The following is a 16130-nucleotide window of genomic DNA, read 5'->3' on the forward strand; positions in this document are numbered from 1 at the left end:
CCCAGCAGAGCTTTGCTGCCATTTACTCCAAATGAGGGTCCTAGTGACTCCAGAGAGGTATGACAAGGCCAAGAAAGAGACTCTGCTGCCAGCTATTTCTTTGCCTCCTTGGCAAGCGTTCTCCCAGGGAGGCATGGTGAAGAATATGATGCTGTGAATCCCCATGGCTGGCTGCTCTAGAATGTTAAATACCCGGTGTCCATCACGATGTGTAAAGACCACCTTTCTGACTGGTCCGTGCCAGTACTATACTAACTGTGAAGCTCTTCAAATAACACAGAGCCATGAATACTCTCTTCATGAAGTGACTCTCTCTTTCCCCCTCTAAGAACATATCACCTTAAAAAAATACTCTCTTGAGATTAGATGACAAGCCATGGACCTGCAACGAGGCGCTAAGCTGTCACGGTGTTAGAAGTAATTGTCTGGGCGTGGGTCTACCACGCCTCCGAAGGTTGGAAGGCAAGGTGTCCCCGAGGGCCTCACCTGTGGGTAGTGGGCTGCTCTAGGTTAAAGTTTGGAATGCATCAGTGCGCCCCCTATAGGGCTCTGCTGGTAGTACAGCCAGAGTAGTAAGGAGGACGGTACCCTCTGCTCCTCCAGCAGCGTAAGTACCCGCCCCTCCCACTGAACTCCCTTCTTACCCTGTAGTTTGACATCCCGCTATCTTGCAGCTGCAGCGTGGGAAGGCAGACGCATTCTTACACACATGTCCCTCCTCCTAAGTGAGTCTGTCCTGTGTAACGATCCAGGTCGTGAGGTGGAGGAGAACCCATTCCTGGCCCCGTATTTAGAACAATGACATCCAGCTTCCATCAGATGAATGCAATACTGAAGCCACCTGCACTGAGAACCTTCTAGACACGTAACGCCCTCACTTTAGCTTAGAGGTGGCGCTATTTCCGCCAAGTGAAACATAAGCCTGAGTGAGACCTGGTCCAGGATGCAAATCCAAAGGTGCCCCATGGCACCCTGGACTTGCAGGTGTTCTAGGTGCTGTCTCCTTCCTCAAGGAGCCTCGGGTCAGCTGTGAAGACGAGCCACAGCTCATGGCTACCAAGTGAAACACAATAGCAACGTCCAACGCCAACCCACCCTCACAAACTATAATCTCGGTATGTACAAATACAAACTTGGCACAAACTCTTTGTGCTGGCACCACCCTGATGCATGTTTACTGTGTATTCTATACATTCTTTGAGACCTTACTTTATCTGGATGTGCCGAGTTTTAAGGCTGTACGGGATCCTTACCATCTACCCATTCACTGCCTTCGAATGGGTTCGTGGGGCGTTCACAGCCAGTTGTGAGGATTTTGTACATGGACCTTCCTCCACCCTTCTGAATGCTTCATTGGAGTTAGTACTCAGGAGTGGAATTTAGGGAGTCGAAGGCCACAGATGTTTCTAGGTCTTTATTTGTTGTCTGTATTTCTCTAGAAAGGTTGAGGTAACCAGCTAGCGTCTGAGGCTGAAGAACCACTTGAGGTTTAGGTAGCAAGGAAAAAGCTACAGTTAGGCGCTCTGCCAGTGAATGGGAGGGGTGGCCTTTCCCAAGGGTGGCTGCCACGTGCAGACTCATGGGGAAGGGTTCCATTGACGGGGGGCGGCTGATAAGCATGCCAGTTCAGCCCGAGCCGTCATTTCTTCAGTTTGTTGCAATCGAGTACACTTGGACTGCTGGGGATGTTGGCAGGACACTGGAGGGAATTAAAATATCAAGCCCACGGAACACCTCGGCAGGGAGGTCAGCGGTCTCCCTTGCAGCGCAAGCTGTCTACATTTCTAACCACGTAGAACTGTTTCTCACTCCTCAGTCTTGAACTGCTGTTTGAACAGGACTGTTGGCGACTTCCATGGCTCCTCTTCTGTGTTCGAACCACAGCGTTCTCGCTTGTCCTTTTTTGGTTTAAGAGATCTTAAGAGAGGCCGCCGATGTGCCTCAGCTGGCAGAGCGCTTGCCTAGTATCCATGAAACACCACATAAACCGGGGGTGGCAGATCTGTGCTTCCCGGGGTGTAAATCCCAACTCTATCATTTGTTAGTTGTGTGGCCTTGGAACAGCTACTTAACTTCTCTGACCCTCAATTTCTTCTACTGTAAAACGGAGCTCACGGTGTTGTTGGCCTACATTTACGAGATTCCCTGAGTAATATACACAGAGCGTTTAAAAGGCAGCAGGCTGTTACGACACTATTCGTAAGTGCTAGCTTTATTATTGGACCCACCGGCCCAAGTTGGCAGCACGCTCGTAAAGGGCTTATGGAATGCTGTGGCGTTCTGCCCACTCGGACCAGGGAAACTGGACCTGTTCCCCTCCCAGTTCAGTCAGAAGAGAGGACACACATCCACGTACAAAGTTACAAAGTGAGATATTTTTATTTACCCTCATCACTGAGGTTGCCAGGAGTCTCCGAGCACTTGTCCAGACAAAATAGCACATCAGTGGTTGCAGGCACTGATAAGAACTGTGGGAGCCATGCTCCCCATTGTTGTCGTGCAGTCTCTTCTCTTGATTACAAATAGGAAATATGTGATGTTAAGATACAAGGCGTTTCAAATTCATTTCGGTCATTTCCCAAACTTGAATCATGGAATGCAGAGAGCATAAAAAGACAGTTTTAAATGGAACCAGCCACCTTAAAAATACTCTGAAAACATGCTTCAATTTTAGAAAATAGAAAGTTCTTAATACTTTAAAAGATAAAATGTTAAAAATGTTGCCCGCTGTCTGACTTTCTGGGATTTAGCCCCTCTCGGAGCTGACGTGTCTTGGGGCAGTCACCTGAGGTGGTCTTGGACCTGAAATCACCCTTAGGTGTATGAGGCAGGAGTTCCTCATTGCTGGGTGATTGAAGGCTTTGCTTTCATTATGCGTTTGGCCTCACGATCTTCATTGATAAATAGTTCTGAAAGAGAAACAGAAACAGTGTGAATACATAGATATACACCTTCTCAGTCGGCCATGCTGTCATTTAATGTGACTGGGCAGGCCCCGTGCACCACCGGACAGCCAAAGCCATTTCTGACGTCTACCTATGGAGTGCTCAGAGACTTCCAGGTGTCTCTAAACATTGATAAACATCCTCTGGGAGACCGCATGTGTTCTCAAACAAGAGAGACAGTGGCTCACATGAATAGAATTTAAATCATGAAGAAATAACTGTGGAGTTGTTGTTTTTTTTTTTTAATAGTCAAGACAGATTGTAGGGGAAAATAAAAGACATACATACAGATGCTACTGTGACTGTGCCTACAGACTCAGAAGAGAGAGGATCTATAGCATAATGGAAGGGAGCTGGAGAAAGAGCTTGTGGGATGCTCTTAAAAGTCAACTGTCCCAAGAGCTCTAAGACTTTCTTGCCCACACTGCTAGTGTGTGCTTATGCTGCCTTCCTTTGGCTGTTTCTTCCCGTCTCTGTATTTTACTTAGATGCTCCCTGAATGGAGGAATGAAAGGACGGCCTGTATGCATACAGCCAAACCTTCAGTTTGGACTCTTGTTTATAATAAGGTGACTGAGAGAAATTTAAGGAGTAGTTATATGTGCTATGGGCCACAGAGAATAAGATTTTGAAAGACAAAATGTGATCACAGGAGTGTGGGGTCTGCTGAGACCTTTGGGATCACCAGTACCTATACCAGAAGTTTTTTGTGTATGTGACGGTTTGGAAGAAGAAAGATGAAGGCAGCATCCTGGGGAGATGGCTTTGTGGGTAAAGTAATTGTCGTGCAAGCACAAGTACCTGGGTTCAAATCCCCAGCACCCACATAATATCGGGGCAAGGTGGCTCTGGTGCACAGACAGCAGACAAGTGGATCTCAGGGCTCTGTGGCTAGCCAACCAGGTTAGTGAGAGACCCCCCATCACAAAAAAGTAAGGTGGAGAATGATGAAGGCACTGGACATTGACCTCTGGCCTCCGGACATATGTGCATTGGTAAATACAGCTACACCAGAGCATGCACACATATGCCTAACACACACACACACACACACACACACACACACACTCACACACAAAGTGTGAAAGCGTAAAGTCACCTGGAAACACTGCCTAGAATCTAGACAAATACTTTGATAAAGCCTTTCGGAGTTTCTCCTAGAATTCTCAAAGCCAGTAGGGTTTTGTTTGTTTGTTTGGCTGGTTTTAGTTTTGTTTTCACACTATACCAGCTGCTGGTAACTTATTCAAAACCTAAGGATGTACCCTCCACCATCTGACACTGTGCTAAACTTTTCAAAAGTTTCGAAAGTGACAGGATGGCTGCCTGGCGGCAATGGAGCCACAGGGCTGCCGAAGTCGAGGCCCAGGCTTCCTACCGGCAGGGAGTAGAGGAGCACGGCCACGAAGAGCAGCAGAATGAGCAGCAGCAGCAGCCCGATGATCACCCACTTGAACCGGCGCCACACGATGAAGCGCATGGTCTTGCATGGGTTCGTGAACCAGAGGAAGGAGGTTTCCGGTCGGCTGCAACACAAGAGATAGTTTCCCTGCTTAACTCATGAGGGATCGTCTACCAGACTGTAGCAGTTCAGCAACAGTGAATTAATATACTTGGGACAAGATACAATTGAGCGATCAGTTTCAGCCTTCCGTTTTCTACCATGCCCCACCACCTCCCGGGTCTCCTACGGTATGCCTCTTTTGTTAGCGTTCGTGGCAGGCTGGGAATAGGTTAGGTCTCCACACCAGTTCCTTAACATGCTGTCACGCTCTGCTTTAATGTTAATGGAGGAGGAGAATGGTTAAAACAAGACCCCAGCCCCTACTGCTCCATCCCCCACAGCCCACCATGAATAAAATTAGACGGCCAACAGCTAATCCAGGCCATTAAGCCAATTGGAAGGGGGCTTTCGGACTGCAGGTGTTTGGGGACCAGACAACATGGAGAACAAAGAAGGCCTCTCACTTCGGTGGGTCAAGCTTGGGGTTCATGTTGGGTTCACTCCGCCCTTTCCCGGCTGGCCTCTCGTCTGCCTCCCTCTCGTTGAGGACCTCCAGTGTCATCTCCACTTTCCCCTTCAGTAAAGCAGAACAGGTTAAACACATGACATCACGTTTCACAAATATTTTCACTTCAGCCCAAGGAATATTCCCCAAGCCACGATTTTTATCCTTGTAAAACAATCCTTAGATTGCCTCAAATTTTCCTCCAGAGGTTTCTTCACATTTCCTCTCCCGTGTGTTTCTAAACCGGCTCCATGTGGGAAACCGAGAGGACAAATTACTTTCCCTCTCAGCATCCCTGTGCTTTCGGCATTCCCACATCAATCTCCTCGCCTCCTCTTTCGCTGCCTTTGTAACTTCACTGCTAAGAACAACACTGGACATGGCTGGAGGCCCTGTGAGATGTGCTATGTCTCTTCTTGCTTACATGCAGCCCTACAGTGTGCAGCAGAGCTTGCGCTTAGTAGGCACTCAAGGTGTCTTAGCTGCGTCACTGAGAGGATGGCGACTGCTCCTCTGCTGACAGGTTCCTGCATGCTGCATGCTGCATCCACGCAGGAAGGTGCTCTCTGTGGATAACCCGTGAAATGTTCATGGCATCCTCAAAAAAATATAAATAAATAAAAATAAAAAGCTGTTGTCTCTATTTGTGGATGAGGATGCTAAGTTCAAAAAGGATCTAACAGTCTAATCTTTTTCTTCTTCTTCTTCTTCTTCTTCTTCTTCTTCTTCTTCTTCTTCTTCTTCTTCTTCTTCTTCTTCTTTTTCTTTTTTTGAGACAAGGTCTGGCCTGGAATTCATCATGTGTATTAGGCTGGCTTCGAACACAGAGATCTGACTGCCTTTGCCTCCAAAGGGCAGAGATTAAAACTATGCACCGCTACATCAGGCAGCTTTCCAGCTTTTATACCCAGCTTTCACTAAGTTGCAGCTGACACTCTAGGACGTAGAAAACTCCTCTAGGTCCCTACTAACTTGGGAAACCCTGACACCAAGGTTTATTTAGATGGAGGGTCCTGAGCAGCACCCCTGCTTATACGCCAGTTTAAAATGGATACCTGATCCTGCAAGGGTGAGTTCATAAAACAGGGACTTAGTCTACCTCATAGGCCTGTCAACAGACGCCAGTAAGATACTGGGAAAACTAATCTCTATGGTGACAGAAAGTTCACCAACAGTTTCCTGAAGACAGGATAGAGACACAAAGGACTGGAAACTTCTGGGGATGAACTGGACAGACAGCAGCATATGCTCGCCTATGTGAAAGCACCACTCCCACCCCAAAGCAGCCTAAAGACTAGACAGGGTGTGTGGTGAAGAGGGAAGAAAAGGGAGGGTGATCAGTGCGTACTCTGCTGCACATTAACTCCACTAATAGGTAATTAATATGGACTGGTGAGCTGTTTTAGAAATGAGATCACACGCGTGAGGCAGCTAACATGTTACTTGGCTCGCATGGTTAGCTAGGAACAGTCCATACTGTGTGAGGTAGGCAGTAACATGGTGACGGGCGCTGCTGTTTCTTGCCAAAGCTTATTTTGAATTCTCCAAGATGCTTGTAAAATACGGATTTCGTTTCAGCACTCGTGCCCTTTTCTCTTTAAGACGTGAAAAGCTCACACTGGGGGTTTCTTTTCCTACTCTGAGTGTTCAGCCTTAAGGAAATACAAGTGCGGCCCTTGGTTCCTGGATCTTGAGCATCCCAACCCATGCCCTTCCCCCAACTCCAAGCACGTGGCCACAGTGCCGTCTATTTATCACCCTTTCATCTTATTTGGAGTAAATCTACTGGTAAGGAATAGAAATGATCCCCAACTAGGAAATACTCATACAGCCATCACACGGGAGCCATCTTTGTCTGCGAAGCACGGCCACCATCCTTTCATGGACTTCTGCTCAAAGAGTGAGGCAGTCTTAGCTTTAAGAGGGTCCACAGCTTTGAGGTCTGGAATCATGTCCAAATTGCATTTCTCTGATGACTTGGCTGGGATGATTGTGTGATGCAAGTCAAGTTCCAGAAAACCTGGCCAAGGACACAACATGAGATCCAGATGAGCTTCAAGTGGCTCAGCCATTGTTCTCAGGTGAACAGAATGTTCCAGTACAGGAGACACAGACAGTGATTTTGAACAGGTGATGGGTGAGTTAGCAAAAGGGATCATGCTAGATGTTTAAATTCTTTCCAGATAGGATGGGAGATGGCAGAAGAAATAGCTGTCCACTGCTCAGTGTCTCACAGAGGACTCCATGCTTCCTTTCTCAAAGACGTGAGCATAAACAGTCCTTCTATAAATCCCAAGCAGTTAAACATCTACACACAAACATTTCCACTGAACTCAGGACCTTTGTATTTGAGAGGTACTAGTTGCGGTTTGGAGCTACCCTAAACGGAGGTCATTGCCTTTGGGGGAAAGGCAATTAGGTGCTTGGAGCATGGGATGCTCCTTGGAACCGTTCTGGGTACAGCTCTCTCCTGGAGTGACCCCAGAAACAGGAGCTTGAAAGAACATAACTCAACAGATAATCCCCACCAGGAAATGAGAAATCCCAGCCAGGCTCGGGGTGTCTGGAGAGACACACTTTCTGCCGTGGGTTGAAAGGAACATTAACTCTCCAGCCTCTGAATAGTTTCCTATAGGTCTTTGTGAAGGGCTGTGCGAGGCCAGCATATATTCCCTGGTTTAGGAGCCATGCGTAGTCGGGCGATGGGTGAAAGTTGAATTTCACCTTCAGCTGAAGCGCAGTACATGCATCACTGGGGTGGGAGAACCGCAGGAGACCTTCCGGGTTAAATAGGGAGCATGCGTTGAATGCATCAAGGCCAGAGGAGGGTAGGCTTAGAGAAAAGGAGGGGACAAAGAAGCATAAGGGACTGTAGGACTGGCAAGAGTGAGGAGAGGGCTGGTGAGAATAGTTCCAAAGTACCAAGAGAAGAGAGAGAGAGAGAGAGAGAGAGAGAGAGAGAAAGAGAAAGAGAGAGAGAGAGAGAGTCTGGAAATACAGACAGAGCCGTGCTGATGATCTCTCTGTGGCCAGGGTGGCCTCTAATTCACTATCTGGCCAAGGATAACTTTGAATTCCTGAGCCTCCTGTCTCCACCTCCCAGGGCCCGCACCCAACAAGCACCATTCCCTGTTGAAGCAGTCCTGAGGGTTGAACCCATAGCTTTGTACAGGCTGGGCGAGCACAAGTACTTGCCTTTCTAGCTTGTTAATGAGGCCTTAGGGTGAGCAGGGCCCATGAAAAGGGGCAGCATTCACAAGCAGACCACCCAAACCGGAGGAGACCCAATCAGTGGGCACACCTCCTACCTCCCCCATTACAGGTGTTAGGAAAGTATCCGGCTGCTTCCAAACTGTGATCGGTTTCAGTAATTCCAAGTGCAGTGTTAGAGGAGTGACAGGAAGGTAACAGTACCCAAGTAGTCATCCAGGGAAAACTTGTCATTGTCCCATATCTGAATCATCAGTCGAGGGGGCACCCGAAATTCAGTTTGATCAATGCTCCAGAAATGCGCCTAAAATGAGAAGAGACATGAGTGGTTGACACAATCCTGGTCAGTAGACTTTGGGACCTTCATTTTTAGCCTACACATAAGAATGAAACTGAGGCCTCTGCCACCACATCCCATGGAGCAACCGGTCTCTCCTCTCCATCGGGCTCTACAGGAAGTCTCAAGGCCACCAACTGGGTGACTGAAAGGAAGTTCCAGGCAATTCCCAAACAGCGGGGTGATAAGAAGGATGTTCCAGGCAATTCCCAAACAGTGGGTTCCTCACCCTATTCCTATCAGTGTGACTTCCTGCTGCCACCTCTGTGGAGCAGGAAGAGCCTAACCTTTCCCCTGAAGGCCATGTGACTCTCCTAAAGCTAGGTGTTCTAGGCCAGCCCACAGTGTCATCACTTGGTCTTTATCCCTGTTGAGCAAATTCGCACCCCCCATCTTCAAGGTTGGATTGACAGTCTCTCATCTCCCATGCAGTAGGCTCAGTCTGGGGCTCGGAGTCCACTCTTGCTTTGGTACATATGCTAAAATGTCCTAGAATTTTTAGCTTTTGAAAAAAAAAGAAAAAAACCAGGACATTTATACACTTGTGGCCACCTGAGACCCTCAGCTCTTTCACATTGAAGGTAGATAGACAGAGGACCAAGTTCCCATCCCTAGTCCCTGTGTCGGCCAGACATTAGTTAAAAAATATACCCCCACAGCCAGTTACACCTAAGTGTCTCTAGCCTGAGCAGACCAGGAATTCTACCAGTGATCAGGGAAATTTGAGAGAAGATCATGGGGTTGGTTCTCACTTTTCACATTCTTGGAAGGGTCTCATTCTTAGGGCTCCAGGGACTCTGAAAAGCCCACACAGCTAGTTCCCTGACTGGTTGTCCCATGTGTGTGGAGGGCGGAGGTTATGCTCTAAGGAGGTCTAGTCTTAGGTGTGGGATCATAGGATTGTCTACCAAGGTTTCAGGCCCCAGATTGTCCTTGGAGAACTATTCCTTCCCCAGTTGACAGGGGTGTGTGTAAGGTTCGGAGTAAGATAGTGGAGGAGACAAAGACCGACTCCATCTCTAATCCCAGTGCCTGGCCTGAGCACTGCATCCTGGGCAGGGAGGGACACAAGTCTCTGAACAAGCAGAGACCTTGGGGCCCAGTTCTAGAATGCCGGCTGGGGCCATCATGGCTCATTTCTATTCTTGCTGAGGTTTGCTGTGAATATAGTGATGGCGTGGGCAGCTGGCTTCCACATCTTCTCCTGGAGGGAAAAGCCTGCCTAGAGGTCCATGGAAGGCAGAGAGCAGAGGGAGAACATGGAAACAACCTCCAAAGACACTGCTCCTACATGGGCTCCAGACGTTCCTAAAATGAGCCAACCTTGGACTTGCTAGGAATGGGAACCAATAAATCACATTTTTGGTCTACGTTCTGTAACTGAAAGTCTTTCTAATTAAGTCCACTGGGGCCCTCAACCCTCCTAGAAGTGTTTCTGAGTGAGGGAACACAGACGCTGAGCTTTAACAGAGAGGCAAAAAGGGATACCTCACCTTTAATATTTGGCTTGTGTTTGGCCTAAGATGGAGAATAACCGTTGATTCATTCCATAAAGAACACAGTGTACAATGATACAAAAGCCTTTGTTCTGTCCGCCTTGCTGCAATAGGTTAGCAGAAAGGAAGCTGTATTCCTCACAGCCCTAAATACTCAAATAAATACCTGTCATAGCTATGTGACCACGGGCAAGGCTTCACCCCTCTGTGGGTCTCAGATTCTCTGTCAGCACCAAGAGGGAGCTGGACTCAGTGACCTCCCGGGTCCGAGCAGCCCTGACCTCCTCTGAGTCTCTGAGCAGACCCAGAAATGTCCACGTCCCGCCCACATCTTTCAGGGCTTACTTTTTTAGCGACTATACAGAGCTGCTCAGCGGGGAGGTAGTCAAACGGGAAAACAAATCTCCAGTTAAAATTGCCTTCACCATCCAAGGACCTGTAGTGGACATCTGTTTTCTGTTTGTTTTCTTCGCTGCCGGAAATCCAGCTGTAAAGCAGAGGCAAACAGACTCAGCTCGCTGTGATTGACAGGGGATCTAGCTGCAGAACAGCCGTGGTTAGGGCTGGCAAGGAGCTGAAGTGATGCGTTTTTCTCTGGGCAGGGTCCAGTGATCGCAGGCTGGAGGTGATTTATGAAGGGGAGGCACTCAGTTGCATCCAGCCTAGCTTGGAGCCAAATAAAATAGAATTCCTTTAAAACCAAAGCAGGAAACCCTTTAGACTGTAGTTAGCAGGGCTAAGGTGAAATTTTCTGGAAAATATCATCAACAATGTAGCTTCTATTTTGAGTAAGCTGCAGTTTGCTGGCTATGATTTTGGGCTTCGCAACTATGACTCATTAGCGTCTATCATCAGGGCTGGTCGGCTCAACAAATGCAAGTTAGCTCAGAATTTTAGCATTTCCCTCCACATATTTTACTTCAGCAAACAAAAAGAGGCACCTAGCAAGTAATCTCGCAGCTTCCTTTTTTATTATTCTTAAAATTCACTGTGATCTCATTAATGAGATGGGCAAGGAAGAGGCAAGCTATTATTTATAGATGCCTGGCTGAAAACATTCCTCTCATCAACAGCATCTTAACTTATATTGTTGGAAACATTTTCTTTTGCTTGTGCCTGGCACAGAGTGGATATAAGATAAACTATGTGTTGATGGAATGAATGGTGTGTGGAAGGAAGCTGCTGTCACATCTGCCTGCCTCTGGTTTGAAACTAAGAATTGACTTTTCTTCAGCCAGGCGTGGTGGCACACACCTTTAATTACAGGATTTGGGAAACAGAGACAGGTGGCTGGCTCTCTGAGTTCGAGGGCACACTAGTCTACAAAGTGAATTCTAGGACATCAGGGCTAGGACAAAGAAATTTTGTCTTTAAAAAAATTACAACATAAAACAAAATGAAAAAAGAATTGGTACTTTTCAATAGGCAGGTAGGACTGCATTAGAATCATTTGGGAAACTTCGAAAAGTATCAATTCCTAGATCAAAAGGTGGAAAGCCTGGCTGTGATGGTTTGACCTCAGGTCTCCCCCGTCCTCTCTGCCTGTGGTGAGTCAATGTGAGGGCAGAGTTTGAGATCCTCAACTCAGGCTGGCCGTGAACTCACAGAGGTCCACCTGCCTCTGCCTCCCAAGTGCTGGGATCAAAGGCATGTGCCACCACACCCAGATGGTAGGCTATACTTGTAATTCCAATACTTGGGAGGTAGAGTCAGAGGCAGGAGGATCAGAAGTTTAAAGCCATCCTTGGTTACATCGGGAGTTTGAGGCTAGCCCAGGCTGTATGAAATCCTATCTAAAAGACAAACTAATAAACAAGCAAGCAACTAACAGCAGCAAAACGCCAGATTCTCAAGCTAAGTAAGTTGGGCTCCCAGCCTTGGTATTCAAACTGTAACTGCAGACTTTACATGCTACCTTAGGGCGAATGTTATTCTTCTACTAGCTTTCTCTCAGCCCATCCCAGCTTCAGTTTGTTACCTTGATATGACTCTTACGACAGTCAAATAAGTTTGCAAAGCTATCATTAGCTGCAATTAGTTTTTCTGGGGGGAATGGTGATAGAGTCCTGAAATGGCAAACAATAATGAAGAACTTGATGAAGTTTACAGTGAGTTTAAATGATACTCATTACAGCTCTAAGTTTTGATTGAAGTTCACTAGAGATCTTGAGGGAAACTTTGTTCTCACTGATGAATGAGTTACATTTCAACACGTCTTATCTTCTACATATTAAGGAAGAACTTGGTCCGTGTGGAATAGCAATAATTCTAACACCCACGTAATGCACACCAGCTGCCAGGTGCTATCCTACATGCCTTGAGTAATGGAATTTTCTGGCTATCTCCAGGAAGTAGCACTATCATTATCTCTCGGCTGCACTAGTAGGAAAAGTGCCAGGATTCTAACACAGGCGGTCCGGCTGCAAAGGCTGGCTCTTTAACCACTGTGCAGTTCCATTCTCAGCATCTATGAATCTATTATCACAGCATGGCAGAAACTAACATGAGCACAGACCACCTGAAATCAAATTATACAAATAAGAGAGTTATAAGCATGACATTTTCGTATTGGAGAAAGACACTCAGCAAATGTCAGTGGGCTGCATTATTTTTTAAAAGCCTGTCAACATTGCCTACTTTTCACAGACACTGGCTAACGACAGTAAAATGTATGGAAAGGAAAATTTGCGATCTTTACTGGGGTTTTAAGGTTAGAGAAATAACAAATTACATGGCAGCTGGGAGTGATAGTGCATACCTGTAATCCCAGTGCTCAGGGAGGCAGAGGAAGGCATATTTCTGTGAGTTCAAGGCCAGCCTGGTCTACAAAGAGAATCTAGGACAGCTAAGCCTACACAGAGAAACGCTGTATCGAAAACAAAAAGAAAAAATAAAAAAAGGAAAAAAAGAGAGAAAATACATGGCTATGAAGTCTCAGAAATAACTCTTAGCAAAAAAGAATTAAAGAGGAGTGAGTTGAGAAGGATCCTGCCCATCAACACAGTCTAGACAGCTTTCTTTTTTCTCCTCTGTCCCTCCTGCATTTTGCCTTCCTGGCATTCCCTAAGCATATCACACTGTAAACAGCAGCTTCTGGTAAGCGAGACAGCTTCAGTGGGCACCTCAAATAGTGTTCCCCAGCTTGTGGAATCTCTGTTTGCTGGCCTCACCCTTTGACATAGATGTCACTCATCTCCTCTCCAGTGATGCTCTTCTCATCTAGGATAACGTCCTTGGTATTCCAGATGATCACACGCAGATAGTACCTGAAAAAAAAATGCACATTTTGTAAGCATACTTCTTCTATTCCTAGACAGAGTCCTCGCTCCAGGAAGCAGGGTTTGGGGTTTACTCACTTCTTGGCTTTCCTGGGAGTGATGTTGAAAGGGGGGCCTGGTGGTCCTAAACTCTTGGGGAAGACATCTACCCACATCTGAAGTTTTCCCTAGACCGTACACACAAAAAAGAGAAGGCTGGAGTCAGATACGGGCGAAGCCACAGTTTTCCTTTTCCTTGGCAGCATTGAACATGGACCCCAGGCTTCCCACATGCTAGGAGAGCCCTCTACAATAGAGCTATAAAATCAGTTCTACATGTTGATTATTGTTCCACATGGAAGGCCACAAAGGAATAAAAGAGCTAGCCAAAGTCAAGCTTGTCTACAACAACATTTAGGTCAGTCACTTTCCACTCTCACCCAAGAGTGACATAGCTGCATTCATCCATTTGCATCAAGGTCTGAAACTGCCTTCATTAATGAAATGAGGGCACTCCTATTACTAACCCAACTGGTAGTGAAATCTCTCCCTCTGTCTCTCTTTTTCTCTCTTCTCTCTCTCTTTCCCTCTTTTTCTCTTCTCTCTTTTTCTCTCTTTCTCTCTCAAAGATTTAAAATTGGGTCTTTCCCCCTCATGCTGCCACTCTAGCCGTTGTCACATTGCTTACCTAACACAGTTCCAATCCCATGGATTTTCTACTTACCTCAAGTGGTTAAAAAAAAAAAAAAATCAGAGTAACAAAATGGCAATTAGCCTTGTAAAAGAAAAACAACACAGTTCTGTGAGGAGATGCTAAAATACTCAAATCGTGACTCGGTTTCCAGAAAGAAAGGATTCCCTATGTTAGCAGTGTACCTCCAGAGGCTCATATGAGAGGAAGAGGCAGGACCGGGGCTGACGCTTGTGCTGCCATCTTGGGGAGGCGCTGTTCTCATCGTTGACTACTGTGGACTGAGCCTGTCTACTTCACTGTAATATCCTTCCAGACAGGCTATGAATGCCAGTTAAAAAAAAAAAAAACCTATCCAACCATTCAAATCAATTTATAGTCTCTACATTATTTTTGGATCTTGTATGGACTCTGCCTTCAGACAAACAGAGACTGGTCTTTGAGAAGTTTGCCAAGGAAACCACTGGATTGGCTTCCTAATGCACTGTGATCAAAATGAATTACCTGGGACCTTTGAGAGAGAATATATTTTACTGTGATCCTGACTCCTTTCCAATTAATCTCTAGGCTCGGGCACTACTCTACGTCAGGCGCACACAGGACATTAAGCATCGAGGCGTCTCCTAAGATTAAGCCACAGACTGCAGGCAGAAGCAAAGGCAGGCTGGTACCTTCTCAGGGAGAAATCTTCCTTATTTTGTCAATTCTTGAGACTCCATCTATGACTGATGGGTGGGAGGAAAGAGAGGAGGATGAATAGGCTTAGAGTGCAAAGAAGCAGGAACACGAACAGGAAGAAATCAAAGTACAGCACAGGATAAACGTGAAGTGAGGAAATTATCTAGAAGTTATGGCCACTTCTGAGTGATAAGTATGCCCATACTCTTCTAGTAGGCACTGATGGTATTTGCCTCTAGGAAATTAACATTTGTTAAAGTATGAGTTTTTAGCCACTTATATCAGAGCCCCTCGAGATGTGTGTTAAAATTCACACTCCTGGTCTTACCCCAGATCTCTGGTGCCTAAACCTCTGTAGACAGAGCCAGGAAGCTTTTACTGTAACAAGCTTCTGCGTGGCTTCTTTGGAAACTGGGCCCCGTTTTCTGGAAGCTGACTTGACTCCATCATTGCACACATAGTCTCTTTGACCTAGTGTTTGTGCACTGTGCCCCTGCTTCTTTAACTCTTTAGACTCAGATGGTGCCTCTTCCCTAGGCTAGGCCAAGCTCAGTCTGCTCCCCTGTTTACAGCTGGCTGCTCCATTGGAAGACAAGCAGGCCACACTGGGACAACCAATGCCTGAGTATACAGCACAGAAGTAAGTACTCCGGAGCTCTCTGCAGTACTCAGGCTCATAGGAATGTAGTAACAGCAAGAGAAAGGATTAAATAGAACCAGGAAAAGAAACATAGAGAAAGATAAGGACAGACCCTGGCTTGAGATGGCTCTGAACTGTAGATAATCTCTTATCAGTGTTTAACAAGATCCTTGAAAACCTTTGCAATAGACTCCTTTGGGATGAAGCTGGTTCAAGTTTCTTTTCTGTTTCTTGTGTATTTAAAAGTACTCAGAAATGTTTCAAGAGGCAGACCCACCAGTGACCGTCACTGCGTTTGAGGAGTAGGCAGGGAGTCTTCTGCTTTACCTGGGAAATGTTGGGCTGGAAGGTACTGTGCAAAGTCCTTGTCTCCACGTGCTCAGGGACCAAGCCCTGCGTCCGGAGAATATGGAGGGCAAGACGCTCTTCGGGGGCCCCAAGGTGCTGGTGCAGGATTTTGTTGGCTTCTAGAATGCAAAGTAGCATTGGGATGGGGAGGCAAAATCAAGAACAGTGTAGCCAGATGGATCCCAGCAACTTGTAGCATGTCATCCCAAACTTTGTAAAAACAGACCAGCATCTCCAGTATTATACAGTGTCAGTGTGGACATGTGAAGGAGCAAATGGATACAACGAGCTCTTGACTATGGACCCTTCGCTACTGAGGCTCATGCCCACTTTGTAGTCTGACAACACCAGAGGCCAGAATAACACTAGAACATTTTACTTTTGTAGCACAGGCTCACAACCATCTTATTTCCTAGACCCCCTTGTAACCAGTCAGATGTGGCCATGAGGCCAAGTTCCACTAGAAGAAAGCACGGGTAGAATGGCATGTGTATCACCCCTGGACTCAGCCCTCTGAGC

The 16130-nt window shown here is 46.6% G+C and overlaps 1 protein-coding gene across 3 annotated transcripts in view; it reads right to left on the minus strand.

The window, feature by feature from the left end:
- Nucleotides 1–2360: 2360 nt before the first annotated feature.
- The window catches only part of Myof (myoferlin), a 144565-nt gene continuing 130795 nt past the window's right edge, over nucleotides 2361–16130 (minus strand). For 2 of the 3 annotated variants that reach the window (XM_060388887.1, XM_060388880.1), the window contains 9 exons: nucleotides 15591–15730; nucleotides 13354–13442; nucleotides 13168–13263; nucleotides 10343–10484; nucleotides 8369–8468; nucleotides 6784–6974; nucleotides 4914–5023; nucleotides 4324–4471; nucleotides 2361–2909 (listed from right to left, as the gene is read on the minus strand). In XM_060388887.1, the coding sequence (XP_060244870.1) occupies nucleotides 2871–2909; nucleotides 4324–4471; nucleotides 4914–5023; nucleotides 6784–6974; nucleotides 8369–8468; nucleotides 10343–10484; nucleotides 13168–13263; nucleotides 13354–13442; nucleotides 15591–15730 (1055 nt within the window). In that variant the 3' untranslated portion in view covers nucleotides 2361–2870. Of the gene's footprint in view, nucleotides 2910–4323; nucleotides 4472–4913; nucleotides 5024–6783; nucleotides 6975–8368; nucleotides 8469–10342; nucleotides 10485–13167; nucleotides 13264–13353; nucleotides 13443–14616; nucleotides 14671–15590; nucleotides 15731–16130 lie in introns of those variants that run through there. The other variant, XM_060388892.1, reaches the window with a different exon arrangement.

Source organism: Meriones unguiculatus, chromosome 1 (genome assembly GCF_030254825.1).
Source record: "Meriones unguiculatus strain TT.TT164.6M chromosome 1, Bangor_MerUng_6.1, whole genome shotgun sequence".
NCBI classification, from domain to species: Eukaryota; Metazoa; Chordata; class Mammalia; order Rodentia; family Muridae; genus Meriones; species Meriones unguiculatus.